Raw genomic sequence first — 22,846 nt, forward strand, 5'->3', positions numbered from 1 at the left:
CTCAGGACCTCTGCGCTTGCTGCTACCCTGTTCCTTTCAGATCTCCTCCTAAAAGCCATCCTCAGTGACCCTATAATCAATCAAATAGCTCCCCACTTATCAATCCCAGCTCCTGCACTCTGTGGCTTTATTGAGATGTAATTCACATACCACACCATTCATTCACTTAACTCCACTTGTTTTCCTCTGAGCACCTGCTACCACCTGCCACTGTCCCTCATATTCACCCACCACCTGTCTCCCACGCTAGAACGTAACTCCCATGAGGCAGGGCTCTGTTTTATTGGCTGCTGTATCCCTAGGGCCTATAATTGGACCTGGCCCATGGCAGGAGCTAGGCAACACCCAGTGAAGGAAAGAGAGAAATAATCCTTACTAACAGATGAGGACTCTGAGCCCCTTCAGGAAAAAACATCAGCTCCAAGTTTCCAAGCTCCTGCACCCCCTCACTCTGTCTCTATCTCCCACCTTAGCCCTCAGCCAGCAGATAAACAGATGCAGCCTGGGCTGTAAAGAACTGAGTCATTCACTAGGGACCACAGCTAATACCCTGCTAGTTTCGACCCTGCACTCACTACATGCCAGGTGCCAGGCTGCTGGCACCCTCATTTCACACCTTAAGAAACTGAGTCTGGGGAACGCTCAGACCACAGGCCCAGCGAGGTGGAGCTGCTGGAGTCCAGCTCCTCACCCTGCACCTCGCCTGCCTCCTTAGCTGATTCCTCAACTGGAGTCACACAGCGCACTCAGCTCCCTCTGCCCTGGGACAGGCCAGCCAAGTCCAAGGCCAAGATCCCATCACACATCTGAGGCTGCTCCAGGCCAAACGCCCAGTTCCCGCAGCCAGGACTCATGGGACACTGTTTGTAGGACAGAATTTGTCAGGTACGGGGAAGCTACTGGCAGGGTCAGCTTCACAGAAAGGAAAAAGCACTGAACTGGGAGTAAACACCTGGAGTCCAGCGCCTGGCTCTGTTGGGAGTATCTGGAAAAGTCAGTGAACCCTGCTAAAGACCAGCCACTGGTTTTTATGCGCACTCACTCGAACTTCCCAACCATGGGAGAAACGTACTATTCTTTTTTTTTTTTTTTTGAGACAGTCTTGCTCTGTCACCCAGGCTGGAGTGCAACGGTGTGATCTCAGCTCACTGCAACCTCTGACTCCGAAGTTAAAGTGATTCTCCTGCCTCTGCCTCTGGAGTAGCTGGGATTACAGGCATGAGCCACCATGCCTAGCTAATTTTTGTATTTTTAGTAGAGATGGGGTTTTTACCATGTTGGGTAGGCTGGTCTCGAACTCCTGACCTCGTGATCTGCCTGCCTCGGCTTCCCAAAGTGCTGGGACTAGAGGTGTGAGCCACTGTGCTCGGCCAAAAAGTACTATTCTTATGCTCATGTTACAGATGAGCAAACTGAGGCTCAGAGCCGTGGGGCCCACCTGCCTAACACTAGGAATAAGCAGAATGAGGATTTGGACCCAGAGGGGCCTGACTACAAAATCTGTTTCTTTTTAATTTTCATTTATTTATTTTTAATTTAAGAGTAATTTTTTGTTTGTTTGTTTTGAGACAGAGTTTTGCTCTTGTTGCCCAGGCCGGAGAGCAGTGGCATGATCTTGGCTCACTACAACCTCCGCCTCCTGGGGAGTTCAAGCCTCTTGCCTCAGCCTCCTCAGTAGCTAGGATTACAGGCATGCGCCACCACACCTGGCTAATTGTTTGTACTTTTAGTAGAGACAGGATTTCCCCATGTTGGCCAGGCTGGTCTTGAACTCCTGACCTCAGGTGATCTGCTTGCCTCAGCCTCCCCAAGTGCTGGGATTATAGGTGTGAGCCACCACACCTGGCCAAAAGTAATTTTTTTAATTGTAGTAAAAAATGTATACCGTAAAATTGACCATCTTAACATTTTTAAATGGACAGTACTGCAGTAGTAGCTATATGCACCTGGAGGTGCAACAGAGCTCTAGAAACTGAACTCCCCTTTTCCTCCTCCCCCCGTCCCTGTCAACCACCACTGTATTTTCTGAGGGTTTGACTTTTCTTTCAGTTTTTTTTATTTACCAAAAATATGGAAGGCTTCAAGAATTTCTGTGTCATCCTCGTGCAGGGGCCACACTAATCTACGTATTGTTCCTATTTTAGTATATGTGCTGCCGAAGCGAGCATCTTTTTTTCTTCTTTCTTTTCTTTTCTCTCTTTCTCTTTCCCTCCCTCCCTCCCTTCCTTCCATTCTTTGAAATGGAGTCTCACTCTGTCACTCAGGCTGGAGTGAAGCTGTGTGATCATAACTGCTGGGCTCAAGCAAGGTTTAATTAATTTATGTATTTGTAAGTGGAATCATACAATACTGTCTTTTTGTGGCTGGCTCATTTCACTTAGCATAACATCCTGGATCTTATGGGTTCATCAATATCGTAGCATAGGACAGACTCCCCACCAGCCCAGACAGAGTCTCGCCCTGTTGCCCAGGCTGGAGTGCAATGGTGCAATCTTCGCTCACTGCAACCTCTGTCTCCTGGGTTCAGGTGATTCTCCTGCCTCAGCCTCCTGAGTAGCTGGGATTACAAGCACCCGCCACCACACCCAGCTAATTTTGTATTCTTAGTACAGATAGGGTTTCTTCATGTTGGTCAGGCTGTCTTCCAACCTCAAGTGATCCGCCTGCCTCAGCCTCCCAAAGTGTTGGGATTATAGGCGTGAGCCACTGCACCCTGCCCAAAACTGATTCTTAACCACTGGATTATCCTGTCTCTAGGATCAGATGGGGTCAGAGGAGTTCATGAAGTTGCTCATTCATTCACTCATTCATTCATTCAACTGTTAAGCAGGCCCTGTGCTAGGGCATGGCAATAACTGAGACAGCCCTGGCCCTGCCCTCATGGGGTCACAGTCCGGTGTGGGAGACAAACCTGTTTACTTCTCACCTCCATATCAACATAGGATTATGATGCTGTTTCTTTATCCAAACCACTGTTTAAAAAGGAACATTGACAAGGACAGAAGCAATGACAGACCTGGAGTCCACTTGGGACTGAAGACAGGGAGAGAAAGCAGGCACCAAAGACAAATCAGGAAGAGAGAAACCAACTGCGTCTGGACCCACTCATTCAGCCTGCCACAATCTACTGCAGCCTCAGTGACACTAGCCCCCACAGCCTCTGCTCTCAGCCCAAGACTGCGACGAGAGCCTTCTCCTCAAAGCAGCCGTCAGCCACAGCCCAGCCATCGTCCACAGCCTGGCAGCCCAGATCGGAATGCAGGTCCCATTCACATACAGGGACAATGGCCGCTTGTACAGGCCTGCACCACAAAGCACCCACAGACACTTGTTCTTTCAGCACTTCCCCGTCATCCAGTGAGAGGGGCTGGCTGTCACCACGGTCCTGAGGGTGAATACAATGCAGCAAGCTCCCCTGCTAACAAGGAGGGGGCCTGGAGTCCCAGCTCCAGCCTTTCCTCTGCACCATCCGCCCACCTGGATCCAAACTCCAGCTCTACCAGGAACACTAACGTCAATAACAAGAGCTAATATTTACTGAGCAGTAGCGACGCTGGCCAGGCCTTCCTCAGCGGTCCGTGTGTCCAACACTCCTATAACATTGATGGGCATGCTCTAATCTCCGCCATTTGTGGCAAACCATTAACTGGCAACCCACATCTATTCCCTTTCCTACAACAGTAATAGAACTTCAAATATACCTGCTCAGGGCGACCCAAAATAAAATGTACACCTCTTAACCTTTCTCGCAGCTGTTCATGAGACTACTTACCGGTCATTAGGGGAGGAGTGGGAATGTCATGGGAAAACATCTGGAAATTTTTTTTTTTTTTTAAAGATGGGGTTTCACCATGATGGCCAGGCTGGTCTTGAACTCCTGACCTCAGGTGATCCACCCACCTCAGCCTCCCAAAGTGCTAGGATTACAGGCGTGAGCCACCGCGCCCGGCCTGGAAATTTTTTTTTAAAGACAGGTTCTCGCTCTCTCGCTCAGGCTGGAATGAAGTGGTGCGATCACAGCTCACTGCAGCCTCCACGTCCTGAGCTCAAGCAATCCTCCCACCTCAGGAGGAGCTGGGACCACAGACGCACACCACCATGGCCACCTATTTTTGTATATTTTGGCATAGGCGGGGTTTCACTATGTTGTCCAGACTGGTCTTGATTGCCTAGGCTCAAGCAATCCTCCTACTTCGGCCTCCCAAAGTGCTGGGATTACAGGTGTGAGCCACCGCACCCAGCCTAGAAAGTTTCTCAATGAATGGCAGGAGCGCTTTGCCCCTTTTCCTCCCTTCTTCCTCCCAGCCGGGTGGAATGAAAACACAACGGCTAGAGCCTCTTAGACCTTGACACAGCGCTGGGAAGGGAAGCTGCGCACAGGAGAACCACACAAAGCAGCAGCTTGGGTCCCCGAGCTGAGCTGGCTACCTCATGGCTTTTCTGTGACTAAGAAATAAACTTCTATCTTGCTGAAGCCACTGATGGATGCTTTAGGTTTGTTACAGCCAAAGCTGATTGTTGATGTGACATCATTTCACATGTAGAAGAGGAGACGGGCTCAGGGAGACAGTTACTTGCCCATGTCACACTGTAGGTAAGCGGGATCACTAGAATTTGAACCCAGAGCCCCATGACTCCAAATTCTAAGGACTAACCACGATGGTATCTTGCCTCCTGGCTGTGTTGCCTTGGGCAAGTTGCTTCACCTTTCTTGTTTTTTGACACAGGGTCTCACTCTGTCACCCAGGTTCCAGTGCAGTGGTGCAATCACAGCTCACTGTAGCCCTACTCTCCCAAGCTCAAGAGATCCTCCTGTCTCATCCTGCCTCAGCCTCCTGAATAGCAGTGACCACAGGTGCATGCCACCACACCTGGCTGACTTTTCTTTTTAACTGTTTTTTGCAGAGATGGGGTCTTGCTATATGCCTCACCTTTTTGACCCTCATTTCTGCACGATAAAGTGCAGGTGAAAAGCTTGGAGAGGTTAAGGGTCAGAGACAGGGTTACTGTGCCAGCTCTGCCCGAGTGCTATGTGACTGTACCCATGCGTTTCTGAGCTCCAGTTTGCTCCTCTATGAAATGGAAATAAGAACCACCTCCGGCCGGGCGCGGTGGTTCACCCCTGTAATCCCAGCACTTTGGGAGGCCAAGGCAGGTGGATCACAAGGTGAGGAGATCGAGACCATCCTGGCTAACATGGTGAAACCCTATCTTTACTAAAAATACAAAAAATTAGCCAGGCTTGTTGGCATGCACCTGTAGTCCCAGCTACTCAGGAGGCTGAGGCAGGAGAATCGCTTGAACCCAGGAGGAGGAGGTTGCAGTGAGCCGAGATCACACCACTGCACTCCAGCCTGGGAGACAGAGTGAGATTCCATCTCGGAAAAAAAAGAACCACCTCCCAGTCTGGGGTGTGGTTTTGATGAAGCAGAGACACAGACAAGTAGCTAGTGCACTGGTTACCAGAGGACTGCTCAATACATTAGCTGTTACTGAGGCAACATCTTCAACACGGGCATGATCAATAACCACCTCGCAGGCCTGTGAAAAGGACTACTATGCCAAACTGGTGGGCACTGGGTCTGGTACACCATGGGCCCTTAATAAATGGCAGCTATTCATTCCTGAGTGCTGTGCTCCTAGGCCACTGCTGGGGCCTCAACTATGACCAAGAGACCCAGGCCTTATCCTCATGGGTACATTGTTCTGATGCTATCAAAGATGAGTTCTCCCTTTAGCCCCGTGGTTCCTTCCTGGGTGGCAGAGGCAAGAGAGAGCTCTTAGAGCTTCCTCTTCTCTGCTGAGTGGCGGCGAGAGCCGTCTCTGTCTCATGGGTGACTGCGAGGATTCAAAAAAAAAAATCCTGCATCTAAAGCCCTCTCATGTGGCCTGGGGATGCCCGCTAAGTAAGGATCAAGCAAATGTTTAATTACTATTGTTAATATTGTTTAATTCATCTGCCCTTTCAAGCCATATTTGATGGGCTCAACCCTGAAATAAAAATATGACCCAAATACACCTAGTCCCCAGTCTCACATATATATACAAAATAAACATACATGTTATCTATTCATACAAATATGCATACACCCAGCTCTGTATATATGTCTACATATGTATATTATACATATATACACACACAGACATACATACACACACCTTAAGTATCCCTTATCTAAAATGCTTGGGATCAGAAGTGTTTTGGATTTTTTCAGATTTTGGAATATTTGCCTATTCATAATGAGATATCTTAGGGATCGTACCCAAGTCCAAAGACCAAATTCATTTATACTTTATAAGCACAGCCTGAAGGTAATTGTATACAATATTTTAAATAATTTTGTGCATGAAACAAAGTTTCTGTTAAGTACTTACGTGTAGAACTTTCCACTTGTGGAGGGGAATCATGTCAGTATGCAGAAAGTTTCAGATTTTAGAGCTAGCCAGGCACAGTGGCTCATGTCTAATCCCAGCACTTTGGGAGGCTGAGGAAAGCGAATCATCTGAAGTCAGGAGTTAGCCTGACCAATATGAAAGAACCCCGTCTCTATCAAAAATACAAACATTACTCAGGTATAGTGGCACACGTCTGCAATCCCAGCTACTCAGGAGGCTGAGTGAGGCAGGAGAACTGCTTGAACCCAGGAGGCAGAGGTTGCAGTGAGTTGAGATGGTGCCACTGCACTCGAGCCTGGGCGACTGAGTGACATTGTCTCAAAAAAGAAAAGATTTTGGAGCATTTTGGATTTTTTAATTACGGATGTTCAACCTGTGCACATACGTACATCTTTTTTCTTTTCTTTTTTTTTTTAGATGTAGTCTTGCTCTGTCACCAGGCTGGAGTGCAGTGGCGTGATCTCGGCTCACTGCAACCTCCGCCTCCCGGGTTGAAGTGATTCTCCTGCCTCAGCCTCCCAAGTAGCTGGAATTACAAGCATCCACCACCACATCCTGCTAATTTTTGTATTTTTAGGAAAGATGAGGTTTCACTATGTTAGCCAGGCTGGTCTCAAACTTTTGACTTGAGGTGATCCACCTGCCTCAGCCTCCCAAAATGCTAGGATTACAGGCGTGAGCCACCGTGCCCGGCCCATGTATATGTATCTTAAGTGTGTAAATTCCACAGAGGGGAAGGGAGCAATGATGACGGCATTTTTAAAGGACACTTGACGGAGCCTGGGAAACAAGACTTCCCTGACAACTGAGATCTGACAGACAGGCAACAGTGAGCCAGGTATGGAAAGAGGTCACACAGAAGTCCTGTGGCCGGGGCGTGCCTGGGTCGGCAGAATAATAGCAAGGAGGTCAAAATGACTTGTGCAAACGAACAAGGCAGAGTGTGGGATGGTGCTCAGTCTAGAGGAGGGGCAATGGCCAAGCCATGCAGGGCCCAAAGGCCAAAGTGAGGAGCCTGGGCTTTCTCTCAAGAGCACTTAGGAGCCATGGAGGTACTCTGAGCGAGGAAGGGACAAGGTCAGTTTTGTGCTTTTGAAAGGTCTCTCAGACCCTTCTGGGGAAGACAGATTGGAGGGGCCAGAACTGGAGGCCAGCAGACCAGGGAGGAGGCTGGGGCGGTAATACAGGAATAAATGGGGAATGTCTATATAAATGTCATCTAACAGAACTGAAGCTAGTAAACAGGTGTCATGTCAAGCTGGAATACTAAGGATACACTGGAGGTTTTTGTTTGTTTGCTTGCTTGTTTTTTTGAGACGGAGTTTTGCTCTTGTTGCCCAGGCTGGAGTGCAGTGGCACGATCTTGGCTCACTGTAACCTCCATCTTCTGGTTTCAAGTGATTCTCCTGCCTCCGCCTCCTGAATAGGTGGGATTATAGGCGTGTACCACCATGACCAGCGAAGTTTTTTGTATTTTTAGTAGAGACAAGGTTTCACCATGTTGGCCAGGTTGGTCTTGAACTCCTGACCTCGTGATCCACTTGCCTCGGCCTCCCAAAGTGCTGGGATTACAGGCTCGGGCCACCAAGCCCAGCCTAGGATACATAGGAGTTAAACAGGTGAGGAGGGGGCATTTCAGGCCAAAGCCCTGTGGGGGCAGAAACAGAAGGCCAGTGGAGCTGTCCAGGGATGAAGCTGAGTGGTGAGACCACAAGGGTCTTTTAGGCCAGGGATAGTTTGGTCTTCTCCCCAAAAGCAAGTGAAGCATCAAACAGGAGACAGAAGTGGCCAGATTTCACTTTATATTCACTCCTCTTTTTTTTTTTTTTTTTTGGAGACAATCTTGCTCTGTCACCCAGGCTAGAGTGCAGTGGCACAATCTCCGCACACTGCAGTCTCCTCCTCCCAGGTTCAAGCAATTCTCGTGCCTCAGCCTCCCGAGTAGCTGGGATTACATACACACACCACCACGCCTGGCTAATTTTTCTATCTTTAGTAGAGACGTGGTTTCACCATTTTGGCCAGGCTGATCTTAAACTTGCGACCTCAGGTGATCCACCCACCTCAGCCTCCCAAAGTGCCAGGATTACAGGTGTGAGCCACTACACCCGGCAAACTTAATACTCACTCCTGCTGTGTGCCAAGCTAAACCTCAAGAGTGGCTGAGCTCTTCCGGGCATGGGGAAGCCAGCAATAAGCAAAACAGACAACATTCTGGAGGTAGCCAGTCTAACACCAGGACTGCTCTGAGAATTACAGAGATTTCCCTTCTTCTTGCTAACACCCGACTGGCACTGACCAAATGACACGGTATGCTACGATGCACAGAAGCCCTTAGGATCTTATCAACGATTATGATCAAGAAACGATTAACAAATATACTCCTGAGGAAATGAAGCTCTTGTCCTGGCATACTTCCAAGCCCAGATTTTATCAGGATGACCAGCTTAGGCCCCCAACCCAGGGTCCCTCACGCCAGACGAAAGGCCAGTTACTCACGATCTTTTCATAATACTCCCGTCTCCGCTCTGCCCGCTTCTTGTAGTCGACCATCATGCCTCGAAGCTTCCGCTCATGCTTCCTAGCCTCGTGCCACATTGTGGTGAGGCCAAGCCTGGGGCCTCAACCTGAGGGATGAAGGTACCAGGAGCATCAGATAGGCTGTGAAAACTATATGGGCAGAATCAAACTCATCTAACAAGTTGGTGACAGAGTTGATCTCAAACAACACATCTCTTAGGTTCAGAAGTATGGCTTCACAACGGTGTGCCAGATGTTCAAATCCATCTCTAACAACTTCCATCTGGCAGCTTGGGCAATCTGAAAAACCCTTAGGTGATTCTGAGGTGAGCATCCCTGGGAAAGGGGTGTCCTAGATTCCACGCGCTGGAGTCAGGGATGGAAGGTTTTGAAACATTAGTAGTGTTTGAAGTAAAGTCAGAAGGCAAACCCTGAGCACCTAAGGCTGGATCTCAAGGGAAAGAGAAAAGCTGAAAAGGCTCCCCCATGCTAGACGAGGAGGATAAGGATGAAGGCAGGTGGAGGAAATCGGAGAAAGCCTTTAAGGGAGCAAGTGCAGTTGTATGAAGGTGGAGGTCGAGGACGGGTGAAAGGTGTGGCGGAAGATGAAGACGCTAAAGGGAGTGGGAACACGGGGAGGGGGTGTTGCAAGGAGACCAGAGTGAAGCTGAGGTCTAAAGAGGGGATCTAGATGTCGTGGTGGAGACAGTATCCAAAGAAATAGAGGGTCGAGTCTGAGAGAGGCGGAGCTGGCTGGCGGGAGGGCGTGGGCTGAGCTTGGGGGCAGGGCTTGTGGGCGAGGGAAGAGACCGAGGGTTTGCACCGGGCTAGTGGATCCCGTCGCGGCCGGAGGATTTGGGCTAGTTTTTGTATTTTTTTTTTTTTTGACAAAGGGGCGGGGCCTGTGACAGGCTGCTGGGCCGAAAGCTGAGAGAGACGCGGCGACTTCTGGCCCACAGCCGGGGCAAGGGCGCGGCCTTCGGCCCGTGAGGCCGAAGGGGGTGAGGAACAAGCGATCTCGGGGCCGGGACGCAGCAGAGGCCCACAGCAGCATGGGGAGAGCCCGAGGAAAGGAAGAAGCTGGGTTGACGCCTGCCCGAAAGCCGGAAGGGAGAGCCCACCGCCTGCACTCACCGGCTGGTTGCAGCCTCCCACCGCTGCGCTAGCGCGCTGCCCGCACCGGAAACGGAAATGGAAGGCTGCGTTAGGGGGAGGGGGCGGAGCGAGGTGGAAAGCCGCGCAGCGCACTTCCGCCAGCGTGAGGGGCGGGTCCTAGAGTCGAGAGGGGCGGAGTCCAGAGGAAGAAGTGGGAGACTGAAGGGAAGGGCTCGGGTATTTTCGTTATTTTTTTAAATTTTGTTAATTTTTTGAGACAGGGACTCGCACTGCCACCCAGGCTGGAGTGCAGTGGTGCGGTCTCGGCTCACTGCAACGTCTACCTCCCGGGCTCAAGCGATCCTCCTACCTCAGCCTCCGGAGTAACTGGGATTACAGGCGCGCACCACTACGCCCGGCTAATTTTTGTATTTTTTGTTGAGACTGGGTTTCGTCATGTTGCCCAGGCTGGTCTCAAGCGATCCTCCCGCCTTGCCTCCGAAAGTACTGGGATTACAGGCGTGAACCCCCAGCCCGAAGCCTTTCTTTACTGCGTAAAGGACTGGGGCGTTTCCCAAGCGCAGAACAGACGATTTCCCCCGAGGCTCAAAAACTCATCTTTATTGGGAAGACTCTAACAACCTACCCCCCACCTTCAGGTCTGGGGAGGGAGGGCCGTGGATCTGCCCCCTCCTCTCATATGTACAATCTTTTCCGAAACCGACTGGAGAAGGTGCCTCCACATGTGGGGGCAGAGGCAGCTGTAACAAGCTAGTGCACAGGAGCCATACCCTTTCCTCTCCGGACTCAGTTTCCTCATCTGTAAAATGGGCTCAAGGGGAAACCGGTGCAACGGAGCTTCTCGCCAAGGCTGAATATGTCCGCTTCAGAAGCATGAGGAAGACCAACCCAAGGGTGGGCCAAGGGGATGGGGATGCTGGACATCCTGGTTAGGATTGCACGGCTCCTCCACCTCCCTCCCCACCCAGTGCCCCTCCTCTGGCACCACGGGGCTACGTGGCTTCAGGCCCGGGGGACAGGAGGCCGCCCCCAAAAGCTGCCTCGCGGTACTGATTGGGGAACATGTTGCTGCCCACGAGGCTGGCGGTGCCTCCGTCCCCGGGGCCCGGGCCCTGGTAGGAGTCCAGTGTCAGCGGCTCAGGGCCGGGGGGCTCCCCAACCACGGCCCCGGCACCCCCACTGCACACAACAGCGCTGGCGTGTGGCGGCGCCGGGGGCAGCAGGTCCAGCATGGTCAAGAGTGGGGAGGCCGTGGGGTCGTAGGCAAAGCCATCATCCAGGAGGTCAGGCCCGCCAGGGGGCTCCAGGCCGGGCAGGGACACGGTGCCAGAGAAGAAGTCTGGGTCCGGCAGCAGGGCTGACGGCGGGAGGAACGGGCCTATGAGGATGAAGAGAGAGAGGAGCAGTGTGATTTAGGGTGAACTTCTGACCAGGCCCTAACTCAAGTGCCCCATCCCTGCAAAATGTGATATCAAGGTGGCCTCTTTTTTTTTTTTTAGACGGACTCTCATTCTGTCGCCCAGGCTGGAGTGCAGTGGCATACTCTTGACTCACTGCAACCTCTGCCTCCCCAGTTCAAGTGATTCCCCTGCCTCAGTCTCCCAAATAGCTGGAACTACAGGCAAGTGCCACGCCCAGCTAATTTTTGTCTTTTTTTTTTTTTTCTCTTTTTTTCTCTTCTTTCTAATTTTTGTCTTTTTAATAGAAGCGGGGTTTCACCATGTTGGCCAGGCTGGTCTCGAACTCCTGACCTCAGGTGATCCACCTGCCTTGGCCTCCCGAAGTACTGGGATGACAGTTGCGAGCCACTGCTCCTGGCCTTAAGGTACCCTCTTAATCCCAAGGAGAATCCATGTGGGACTATCACCATTCTCAGAGAATAAGTAAATTGAACGCCAAGCATGGTGGTTCACGCCTGTAATCCCAGCACAACACAGCAAGACCCTGTCTGTACAAAAAAGTTATTTAAAAGTTAGCTGGGTATGGTGGTGCACAACCGTAGTCCCAGCTACTTGGGAGGATGAGGCAGGAGGATCACTTGAGCCCCGTTTGAGGCTGCAGCAAAGTATGATCACACCACTGCACTCCAGCCTGAGCAACCGAGCAAGACCTTATCTCTAAAAGTAGTGATAATAACAAGTAAACTTGTTACTTGTTAGTGATAATAACAAGTAAACAAGGCACCGAGGGAATGTAACTGGAAAGCTCACATGGCTGTTGTGGAGCCAGGGTTGAAGCCATCCACATACATGGCCGTGGAGAGTTTCCCCCAACACTGAGAAAGGAGATGTTTCAAAGCACCCCAACATAGAGAGACAACCCAAAAAGTGAAAGCTCCAGACATGGGAGACGCAAGTTGGGAAGTCACCAGTCCCAAAATTGTCAGAAAAAATAAGTGTCATTCTCGGGCATAATGGGGACTTAAGAAAAAATAAAAATCAAATAAAAAAGTTTCATTATAAGAGGGATTCTTGGACCAGGCATGGTGGCTCACGCCCGTAATCCCAGCACTTTGGGAGGCAAAGGCGGGCAGATCACCTGAGGTCAGGAGGTTTTTTTTGTTTCTTTTTTTGAGACAGAGTCTCGCACTGTCACCAGGCTGGAGTGCGGTGGCATGATCTCGGCTCACTGCAATCTCTGCCTCCTGGATTCAAGCAATTCTCCTGCCTCAGCCTCCCGAGTAGCTAGGACTACAGGTGTGTGCCACTATGCCCAGCTAATTTTTTGTATTTTTAGTAGAGACGGGGTTTCACCACATTGGCCAGGATGGTCTCGATCTCCTGACCTCATGATCTACCCACCTCGGCCTCCCAAAGTGCTGGAATTACAGGTGTGAGCCACTGCGCCCAGCCAGTATTTTTTTTTTTTTTAAGACGGAGTCTTGCTCTGTCACCCAGGCCAGAGTGCAGTGGCACAATCTTGGCTCACTGCAATCTTCGCCGTCCAGGTTCAAGCAATTCTCCTGCCTCAGCCTCCTGAGTAGCTGGGATTACAGGCACCCACCACAACACCTGGCTAATTTTCGTGTTTTTAGTAGAGACGGGGTTTCACCATGTTGGCCAGACTGGTCTTGAACACCTGACATCAGGCGATCTACCCGCCTCAGCCTCCCAAAAGTGCTGGGATTACAGACATGAGCCACCACACCCAGCCTGTTTTTTGGGGTGTTTTTGAGACGGAGTCTCGCTATGTTGCCCGGGCTGGAGTACAATGGTGTGATCTCGGGTCACTGCAACCTCTGCCTCCCAAGTTCAAGAGATTCTCCTGCCTCAGCCTCCCGAGTAGCTGGAACTACAGGTGAGTGCCACTACCCCCAGCTAATGTTTGTATTTTTAGTAGAGATGGGGTTTCACCATGTTGGCCAGGATGGTCTCAATCTCTTGACCTCGTGCTCTGCCCACCTCAACCTCCCAAAGTGTTGGGATTACAGGCATGAGCCACCGTGCCCAGCCTGGGTTGGATTTTTTTGAGAAAGGGTCTTGCTCTGATACCCAGGCTAAAGTGCAGTGGTGCAATCTTGGTTAACTGAAACTTCCACTTTCTGGGTTCAAGTGATTCTCCTGCCTCAGCCTCCCAAGTAGCTGAGACTACAGGTGTGCACCACCACACTTGGCTAATTTTTATATTTTTAGTAGAAACCATGTTTTACCATGTTGGCCAGGGTGGTCTCAAACTCCTGGCCTGAAGCAGTCCACCTGTCTTAGCCTCCCAAAGTGCTGAGATTATAGGCATGAGCCACAGCACTCAGTCCCTATGGACTATTTATGTGAGACGAGAACTAACGTTCTATCCTGTTCAAGCCCCCGTTATTTTGGGGTTTGTTATAAATACAGTTAAATGAGATCATAGGCTGGATGAGGTGGCTCACGCTTGTAATCCCAGCACTTTGGGAGGCCGAGGCAGGTAGATCACTTGAGGTCAGGAGTTCAGGACCAGTCTGGCCAACATGGTGAAATGCTGTCTCTTCTACAAATACAAAAATTAGCCTGCATGGTGGCATGCGCCTATAATCCCAGCTACTCAGGAGGCTGTGGCAGGAGAATCGCTTGAACTCGGGAGGCAGAGGTTGTGGTGAGCTGAGATCACACCGTTGCAGTCCAGCCTGGGCAACAGAGCGAGACTCTGTCTCAAAAAAAAAAAAAAAAGTGATCATAAAAAATGCAAGTTCCTAATGGAGAAGAACAGACTGACCAGAAAGTCAAAGAAAAAAAAAAAAAGAAGCAAGTTCCTAATGTCTCCTGGACACTAACTCTGCGCCAACCACCATGATAAATAACTACGACATCATCTCACTAAGTTCCGGAAAGGACCATAAGAGACAGGTTCTCCATCTGACAGATGAGTAAACCAAAGCTCACAAAGGTCACACAGCAGCTAAATCATGGGCTCAGAATTCAAACCCAGTCTGAACCCAGAGGCCATACCCCTAACCGTGACATCGCATCGCCGCGGCAACATTGCTTCCAAGAGTGAGGGAGGGGTGCTTTAGACCTTGGAAAACTGGGATGCTGGGGAAGATGGATGAATAGGGAACTGGGCTTAGGAAACTGGAGATCAAAGGTTGATGTAGTGGGCGAGGATTGGTGGTTGCTGGGGGTGGAGCTATTGGCAGCGGTTACCAGTTGCAGGGGATGGGGAAGAACAGGTGAAACTTCAAGCCTCCAGGGTGGGACTAGGTGGGGGGGTCCAAGCTCAGCAGTCCGAGTGGTTGGTAGCTGGCTAGGAGCTGGGTACCCTAGCTTGGGTGTTGGGGGCTGTGTTTTTAGAGTTGGTGGTCAATGGGTAGAGAGATTTTTTTCTTTTGAGACGAAGTCTCGCTTTTGTCTCCCAGCTGGAGTGCAATGGTGCAATCTCGGCTCACTGCAACTTCTGCCTCCCGGGTTCAAGCGATTCTCCTGCCTCAGACTCCCGAGTAGCTGGGATTACAGGCATGCGCCACCATGCCCAGCTAATTTTGTATATTTAGTAGAGACAGGGTTTCTCCTTGTTGGTCAGGCTAGTCTCAAACTCCCAACCTCAGGTGATCCACCCGCCTCAGCCTCCCAAAGTGCTGGGATTACAGGTGTGAGCCACCGTGCCCAGCTTATTTTTTTGTTTGTTTTATTTTGAGACAGAGTCTCACTCTGTCATCCAGGCTGGAGTGCAGTGGTGTGATCTCGGCTCACTGCAATCTCTACTTCCCAGGTTCAAGCGATTCTCCTGCCTCAGCCTCCCAAGTAGCTGGTTCTACAGGCACCCACCACCACACCAAGCTAATTTTTATACTTTTAGTAGAGACAGGGTTTCACCATGTTGGCCAGCCTGGTCTCGAACTCCTGACCTCAGGATCCACCCACCTCAGCCTCCCAAACTGCTGGGATTACAGACGTGAGCCACTGTGCCCAGCCATCTTTTCTTTTCTTGTTTCTTTTCCCTTCTCTTCTTTTTCTTTTATCTTTTTGAGACAGAGTCTTGCTCTGTTGCCTAGGCTGGAGTTCAATGGCAGGATCTCCACTCAGCACAACCTCCGCCTCCTAGATTCAAGCAATTCTCATGCCTCAGCCTCCTGAGCAGCTGGGACCACAGGCATGGGCCACCATGCCCGGCTAATTTTTGTATCTTTAGTAGAGACAGGGTTTCACCATGATAGCCAGGCTGGTCTCAAACTCCTGGCTAAGAGGTTTTTTCTGATGGCAGCCAGATAGGGTTGGGGGTCATGGAAGTTGGAGGCTGGCATGTGAATTGAGATGAAGGCAAGGGTAGAACAGGCCAGAGACAGGCTCTGAATCTGAGGTTGACCGGCTCCAACCACCACCCCATTCATCCGCCATCAACTCCCTGCTACCTGTGCCATATACATCACCACTCATCTACACGGATGCCCAGGGCCACCTCCCTGCTCCACCAGAGACCTGCTACTGTGTGGCCTCAGGCAAGAGACTTTACCTCTCTGGGCCTCAGTTTCCTCACCCGTAAAACAGGGGAATGACAGCGCATACCTCACAGGTTAAGTGAATAAACTCACAGAAAGCACTTAGGTGCCTGTCATACAGAATCCGTAAGAAGAAATATGTTAAGAGCCAGGTGTATGTGGGTGCAGTGGCTCACGCCTGTAATCCCAGCACTTTGGGAAGCCGAGGCGGGCAGATCACAAGGTCACGAGTTTGAAACCAGACTGACCAACATGGTGAAACCCGACTGACCAACATGGTGAAACCCTCATCTCTACTAAAAATACAAAAAAAAGGGCCGGGCGCGGTGGCTCACGCCTGTAATCCCAGCACTTTGGGAGGCCGAGGCGGGTGGATCATGAGGTCAAGAGATCGAGACCATCCTGGTCAACATGGTGAAACCCTGTCTCTACTAAAAATACAAAAAATTAGCTGGGCATGGTGGCGCGTGCCTGTAATCCCAGCTACTCAGGAGGCTGAGGCAGGAGAATTGCCTGAACCCAGGAGGTGGAGGTTGCGGTGAGCCGAGATTGTGCCATTGCACTCCAGCCTGGGTAACAAGAGCGAAACTCCGTCTCCAAAAAAAAAACAAAAAAAATTAGCCGGGCCTGGTGGCACATGCCTGTAATCCCAGCTACTCAGGAGGCTGAGGCAGGAGAATTGCTTGAACCCAGGAGGTGGAGGTTGCAGTGAGCTGAGATCACGCAACTGCACTCCAGCCTGGGCGACAGAGAGAGAGACTCTGTCTCAAAAAAAAAAAAAAAAAAAAGCCAGGCGCTGTGGCTCATGCCTGTAATCCCAGCATGTAGGGTGGCCAAGGCAGGTGCATCACCTGAGGTCAGGAGTTCAAGACCAGCCTGGCAAACATCGAGAAACCCTCTCTCTACTAAAAATACAAAAATTAGCCAGGCATAGTGGCAGGTGCCTGTAATCCCAGCTACTTAGGAGACTGAGGTAGGAGAATCGCTTGAACCTGGGAGGCAGCAGCTGCAGTGAGCCAAGATCACACTTCTGCACTCCAGCCTGGGCAACAGAGTGAGATTCTGTCTCAAGAAAAAAAAAAAAGGAAGAAGAAGAAATATATTAAGAGCCAGGCACTGTGGCTAGTGCCTGTAATCCTAGCACTTTGGGAGGCTAAGGTGGGAGGATGGCTTGGGCCCAGGAGTTCAAGACCAGCCTGGGCAACGTGACAAAACCCCGTCTCTACAAAAAATACAAAAATTAGCCGAGCATGGTGACGCATGCCTGTAGTCCCAGCTACTCAGGAGGCTGAGATGGGAGGATCGCTTAAGCCCAGCAGGTCGAAGCTGCAATGAGCCGTGATTGCACCACTGTACTCCAGTCTGGGTGACAGAGGAAGACTCAGTATCAAAAAAAAAAAAAAAAAAAAGGAAATAGATTAAATTTTAAAACACCACTGAGATAAGTATGTGCTGAGCCTTTTCAAAGGAGTCCCTGAGGCTCTGGGAGGTACAGCTACTTAACGAAGGTCACACAGCAAGGAAATGGCCCAGAAGGGATCAGAACTTCCATTCTGTTTCCAGAACCCTTGCCTTCCGCTCTCTGTTGCTGGCTAAGTGCTGAGCCACTCGCCTCGTGGCTGCTCCTGGAGGGCCTGAAGAGGCCAGAAAAGCAGGACTGCCACTTACCCTCTGCCCACCCAGGGCACACGGGCTTATGTGTAGCCGAGACCCACCTGAGCCGTGGCTGGGCAGGAAATGGTCCAGGAAGACCGGCTTTTTCTTCCGCCGTTTGCTCTCAATGCCATGGGGGTCTGAGGGAAGGCAGAGATGAGGACCCCTGGACCCCGACAGCCCTTCCTCCCCAGGCTGGGGTGGGACAGGGCAGTGGGGTCAGCCGTCCCCTCCCCAGAACCTGGGGATGGGGGTGGTAAGGGGCAGAGGCCACACACCAGAGCTGTTCAGCTCCCCAAGGACGTCGGGCATCCCCCGTTTCCGCTTCTTGTCCACGCCGTAGCTGTCTGTTGAGGAGATACCAGGGACACACAAGAAGTAAGCCATCAGTAATAATTAATTCCTTTATTTATTTTTTTATTTTAGAGACAGAGTCTTGCTCTGTTGACCAGGCTGGAGTGCAGTGCCACAATCTTGGCTCAATGCAACATCCCCCTCTCAGGTTCAAGTGATTCTTCTGCCTGAGCTTCCCAAGTAGCTGGGATTATAGAAATATGCCACCACATCCGGCTAATTTTTGTGGTTTTTTTTGGTAGAGATGGGGTTTCACTATATGTCAGCCAGGCTGGCCTTGAACTCCTGACCTCAAGTGATCCACTCGCCTCGGCCTCCCAAAGTGTTGGGATTACAGGCGAAAGCCACTGAGCCTGGCCTATTTTTTTTTTTTAATGGAGTCTTGGCCGGGAGCAGTGGCTCACACCTGCAATCACAGTGCTTTGGGAGACCAAGGCAGGCAGATCACCTGAGGTCAGGAGTTCGAGACCAGCCTGACCAACATGACAAAACCCGGTCTCTACTAAAAATACAAAAATTAGCCGGTATGGTGGCAGGCACCTGTAGTCCCAACTGCTTGGGAGGCTGAGGCAGGAGAATCACTTGAACTTGGGAGGCAGAGGTTGCAGTGAGCCGAGATCATGCCTGCGTGACAGAACAAGACTCTGTCTCCAAAAAAAAAAAAAAAAAAAAAATTGTGGAGTCTCGCCAAGGCTGGAGTGCAGTGGTGCGATCTTGGCTCACCTCAACCTCCACCTCCCAGGTTCAAGTGATTCTCTGTCTCAGCCTCACTACTAGCTGGGATTACTACATGTATGCGCCACCATGCCCAGCTAGTTTTTGTTTTTTTAGTAGAACTGGGGTTTTGTCATGGCCAGGCTGGTCTCGAACTCCTGACCTCAAGTAATTTGCCTGCCTCAGTCTCCCAAAATGCTGGGATTACAGGTGTGAGCCACCTCGCCCAGCCTACACATTGGCCCCCCTGTTGTTCCTAGAGCACCCCAGGCACAAACCAGCCTCAGGATCTTTGCACCTGCTGTTCTAGCTGTTTAAAACACTCCCTAGAGAACTTCCCTGCTTAGTCATCCTCCTGCCCTCAGCTCAGCTGTCCCCTCCTCCAGGAAGCCTTCCCTGATCCCCACAGCTGGGTCAGGTACCCTCTTTGGGCAATGCAAGCCCTTGAGCACTTCATTCCAGTCCTGCCCACTCTGATCATTATTGTGGGGGATCAGGCTGTCCCCCATTCTCAGGACTCCACGCCTCATGAGGACACAGCTAGGGGCGCTGCTGGTCACTACTGTGTCTCTAGCACTACGGAGAAAAGGGTCAGGCGTATGCAGGATGCTGAGGGGGTGAAAGATTAAACACTTTTCAAATGCCAGCGGACAGCTAATATTATTTCCATTTTGCACAGGAGAATGAGGCTCAGAGAGGCCAAGTCCACACAGCCAGTAAGTAGCAGAGCCGGGATCTGAACATTGTCTTTGTAGCCCTGAGCCTGCACTCTAGTTTTGGCCTCTTTCCCATCCCCACTGAGGTCACCCCAAGGCCGAAGACCTACTCTCTGAGGTGGTGGGTCACCCTGGGTCGCTGTAGTTACCATGGTCCCGAGGCAGGTACGTGAAAGGCAATGGCTCGCTGCAGACCCCATCGGTGAGCCGCTGCAGGAAGACGTTGACTGTCACTGGCTCGACAATCTCCAAGTCCTCGTAGGGTGGCGTCTTGAACACAATGGCAATCTGGCGGTGCACGTCGGCCTGGGAGAAATCAGCCCGACCTTCCCAGGAGGCCGTGCTGAACACCACTGATATGTCCTCTGGCAGGAAATGGGGGACACCAGCTAAGCCAGGACATCTGGGCCACTGCGCTCCCAATCTGCCCAGCCTCCCCCAAAATCAAGACTAATATTCCTTTTTTTTTTTTTGATACAAAGTTTTGTTCTTGCCCAGGCTGGAGTGCAATGGCACAATCTCGGCTCAAGGAAACATTCACCTCCGGGTTCAAGCGATTCTCCTGCCTCAGTCTCCGGACTAGCTGGGATTACAGTGCGTGCTACCACACCTGGATAATTTTTGTATTTTTAGTAGAGACGGGGTTTCACCATGTTGGCCAGGCTGGTCTCAAACTCCTGACCTCAGGTGATCCGCCTGCCTTGGCCTCCAAAAGTACTGGGATTGCAGGTGTGAGCCACTGCACCCAGACTTCTTCTTCTTCTTTTTTTTTTTAGACGAGGTCTCGCTCTGTTACCTAGGCTAGAGTGCAATGGCATGATCTTGGCTCACTGCAACCTCCGCCTCTGGGACTTGAGATCTTCTTACCTCAGCCTCCCAAGTAGGACTACAGGCATTCACCACCGCAGCCAGCTAATTTTTTGTGTGTTTTTTATAAAGAAGGGGTTTTGGGCCAGGCGCGGTGGCTCACGCCTGTAATCCCAGCACTTTGGGAGGCCGAGGCGGGTGGATCACAAGGTCAAGAGATTGAGACCATCCTGGTCAACATGGTGAAACCCCATCTCTACTAAAAAATACGAAAAATTAGCTGGGCATGGTGGCGTGTGCCTGTAGTCCCAGCTACTCAGGAGGCTGAGGCAGGAGGATTGCCTGAACCCAGGAGGCAGAGGTTGCGGTGAGCCGAGATCCCACCATTGCACTCCAGTCTGGGTAACAAGAGCAAAACTCCGTCTTCAAAAAAAAAAAAAAAATTAAAGAAGGGGTTTTGCCATGTTGCCCAGGCTAGAATCAAACCACTTTGGCCTCTCAAAGTGCTGGGATTACAGGCATGAGCCACTGTGGCTGGCCTCTAATATTACTAAAAATAAAACTAATCACCAGGCACAGTGGCTCATGCCTGTAATCCCAGCACTTTGGGAGGCCGAGGCGAGTAGATCACTTGAGATCAGGAGTTTGAGACCAGCCTGACCAACATAGTGAAATCCTATCTCTACTAAAAATACAAAATTAGCTGGCCGTGGTAGCACACGCCTGTAATCCCAGCTACTTGGGAGGCTGAGGCAGGAGAATTGCTTGAACCAGGGAGGCAGAGGTTGCAGTGAGCTGAGATCGCACAACTACACTCCAGCCTGGGCGACAAGATCAAAACTTTATCTCATAAAAGACAAACAACAAAAAACAAGGCCGGGCACGGTGGCTCACGCCTGTAATCCCAGCACTTTGGGAGGCCGAAGCAGGTGGATCACGAGGTCAAGAGATCGAGACCATCCTGGTCAACATGGTGAAACTCTGTCTCTACTAAAAATACAAAAAATTAGCTGGGCATGGTGGCGCGTGCCTGCAATCCCAGCTACTCAGGAGGCTGAGGCAGGAGAATTGCCTGAACCCAGGAGGCGGAGGTTGCGGTGAGCCAAGATCGCGCCATTGCACTCTAGCTTGGGTAACAAGAGCGAAACTCCATCTCAAAAAAAAAAAAAAACAAAAATCATAGTGGCAGCTAACTTTCTATGGAGCACCTATTATATGCTAGTCACTAAGTGTTTTATGTATTTTTATATATATCATTTTATTTAATCCTTATAACAACCTAAGAGGTAAGTAGAATTAATATCCCCCTCATGTCCAGGGATCCTCAAGATCACCCTCAGGTGGTTCAGTAAGACGACTCACAGGACAGCATAGAGTCGTACTCACAGCTATAATCTGTTACAGCAAAAAGGTACCAGGCACAGTGGCAGAGAAAAAAGGTACCCAGCCAGGCATAGTGGGCCATACCTGTAATCCCAGTATTTTGGGAGGCTGAGGCTGGCAGATGACTTGAGGCCAAAAGTTCAAGACCAGCCTGGCCAACACAGCAAGACTTTGTCTCTACAAGAAAATACAAAAATTAGCTGGGCATGGTGGTGCATGCCTGTGGTCCCAGCTATTCAGGAGGCTGAGGTGGGAGGATCACTTGAGCCTGGGAGGTCGAGGTTACAGTCAGCCATGATTGCACCACTGCACTCTAGCCTAAATGACAGACTGAAAGCCTGTTTCAAAAAAAAAAAAAAAAAAAAAAAGAGGCAGGGGGAAACCAAGGCTTAAAGTATTCAGACTTCACACTGAGGCTTAAAGTATTGAGCTGGTAGCGGAAGAGTTAGGATTCATGATGCTTCTCTTCCTACTGCTGATTTTCCTTGTCTTACTGCATTGCCTGTCATCACAGTGACTCCATGTACTGAGGCTTTATATGTGTCAGATACATACAGATTGCCTCTAAGTCACACAACAACCCTATGAAGAAGGTACCATTAGATACCCTACTATATAAAGAGAAAACAAAGGCACAGAGAGGTGAAGTGCCTTGTCCAAGGTCACAAAGCCAGCAAGTGTTAGAGCCAAGATGGGAATGCAGGAAGGCTAGAACTCTTCACTGCTAACTCTGTTATAACTTAAGGAAGTTACTAGATATCTCTGGAACCAGTTCCTTCACTTTATCGTATTTATTTATTATTATTATTATTATTTAAATATGGAATGCTTCACGATTTTGTGTGTCATCCTTGTGCAGGGGCCATGCTAATCTTCTCTGTATCATTCCAATTTTAGTATATGTGCTGCTGAAGCAGGCACTATTTTATTTATTTTCTGAGAGGGAGTCTCACTCTGTCACCCAGGCTGGAGTGAACAGTGGCTCAATCTCAGCTCACTACAATATCGGCCTGCCAGGTTCAAGCAATTCTCCTGCTTCAGTCTCCCGAGTAGCTGGGATTACAGACGTGTACCACCACACCCAGCTAATTTTTGTGTTTTTTAGTAGAGATGGGGTTTCGCCATGTTGGCCAGGCTGGTCTTGAACTCCCAACCTCAGGTGATCCGCCTGCCTCGGCCTCCCAAAGTGCTGGGGTTACAGGCATGAGCTACTGTGCCTGGCCAATTTCTGTATTTAGTAGATATGGTGTTTCACCATGTTGCCCAGACTGGTCTC

The 22,846-nt window shown here is 50.4% G+C and overlaps 2 protein-coding genes and 2 non-coding genes across 5 annotated transcripts in view; all 4 read right to left on the bottom strand.

Annotated features, from left to right (window-relative positions):
• CLASRP (CLK4 associating serine/arginine rich protein) overlaps positions 1-10,114 on the bottom strand; it is a 28,909-nt gene extending 18,795 nt beyond the window's left edge. For both annotated transcript variants that reach the window (XR_001106489.2, XM_012446723.2), the window contains exons 1-2: positions 10,051-10,114; positions 8,896-9,023 (exon numbers count right to left, since the gene is read on the bottom strand). Coding sequence is in view for 1 of the 2 variants with exons in the window: in XM_012446723.2 (XP_012302146.1) it covers positions 8,896-8,994 (99 nt within the window). In the remaining variant the exon portion in view is untranslated. The remainder of the gene's footprint in view (positions 1-8,895; positions 9,024-10,050) is intronic.
• On the bottom strand, positions 2,065-2,168 carry LOC135276845 (U6 spliceosomal RNA). The gene has a single exon (XR_010344403.1). It is a non-coding gene; the product is annotated as a U6 spliceosomal RNA (small nuclear RNA).
• A 498-nt stretch (positions 10,115-10,612) lies between the features above and the next one.
• Positions 10,613-22,846, bottom strand: part of RELB (RELB proto-oncogene, NF-kB subunit) — a 37,745-nt gene continuing 25,511 nt past the window's right edge. Inside the window, exons 9-12 of the mRNA XM_012446682.2 lie at positions 19,530-19,745; positions 17,875-17,943; positions 17,659-17,736; positions 10,613-11,410 (exon numbers count right to left, since the gene is read on the bottom strand). Of these exons, the coding sequence (XP_012302105.2) occupies positions 11,025-11,410; positions 17,659-17,736; positions 17,875-17,943; positions 19,530-19,745 (749 nt within the window). The 3' untranslated portion in view covers positions 10,613-11,024. The remainder of the gene's footprint in view (positions 11,411-17,658; positions 17,737-17,874; positions 17,944-19,529; positions 19,746-22,846) is intronic.
• On the bottom strand, positions 22,385-22,491 carry LOC135276831 (U6 spliceosomal RNA). Its single transcript, XR_010344389.1, has one exon. It is a non-coding gene; the product is annotated as a U6 spliceosomal RNA (small nuclear RNA).

This window comes from Aotus nancymaae, unplaced genomic scaffold (assembly GCF_030222135.1).
Source record: "Aotus nancymaae isolate 86718 unplaced genomic scaffold, 86718_ANA_hifiasm-v0.15.2.pri h1tg000028l, whole genome shotgun sequence".
NCBI classification, from domain to species: Eukaryota; Metazoa; Chordata; class Mammalia; order Primates; family Aotidae; genus Aotus; species Aotus nancymaae.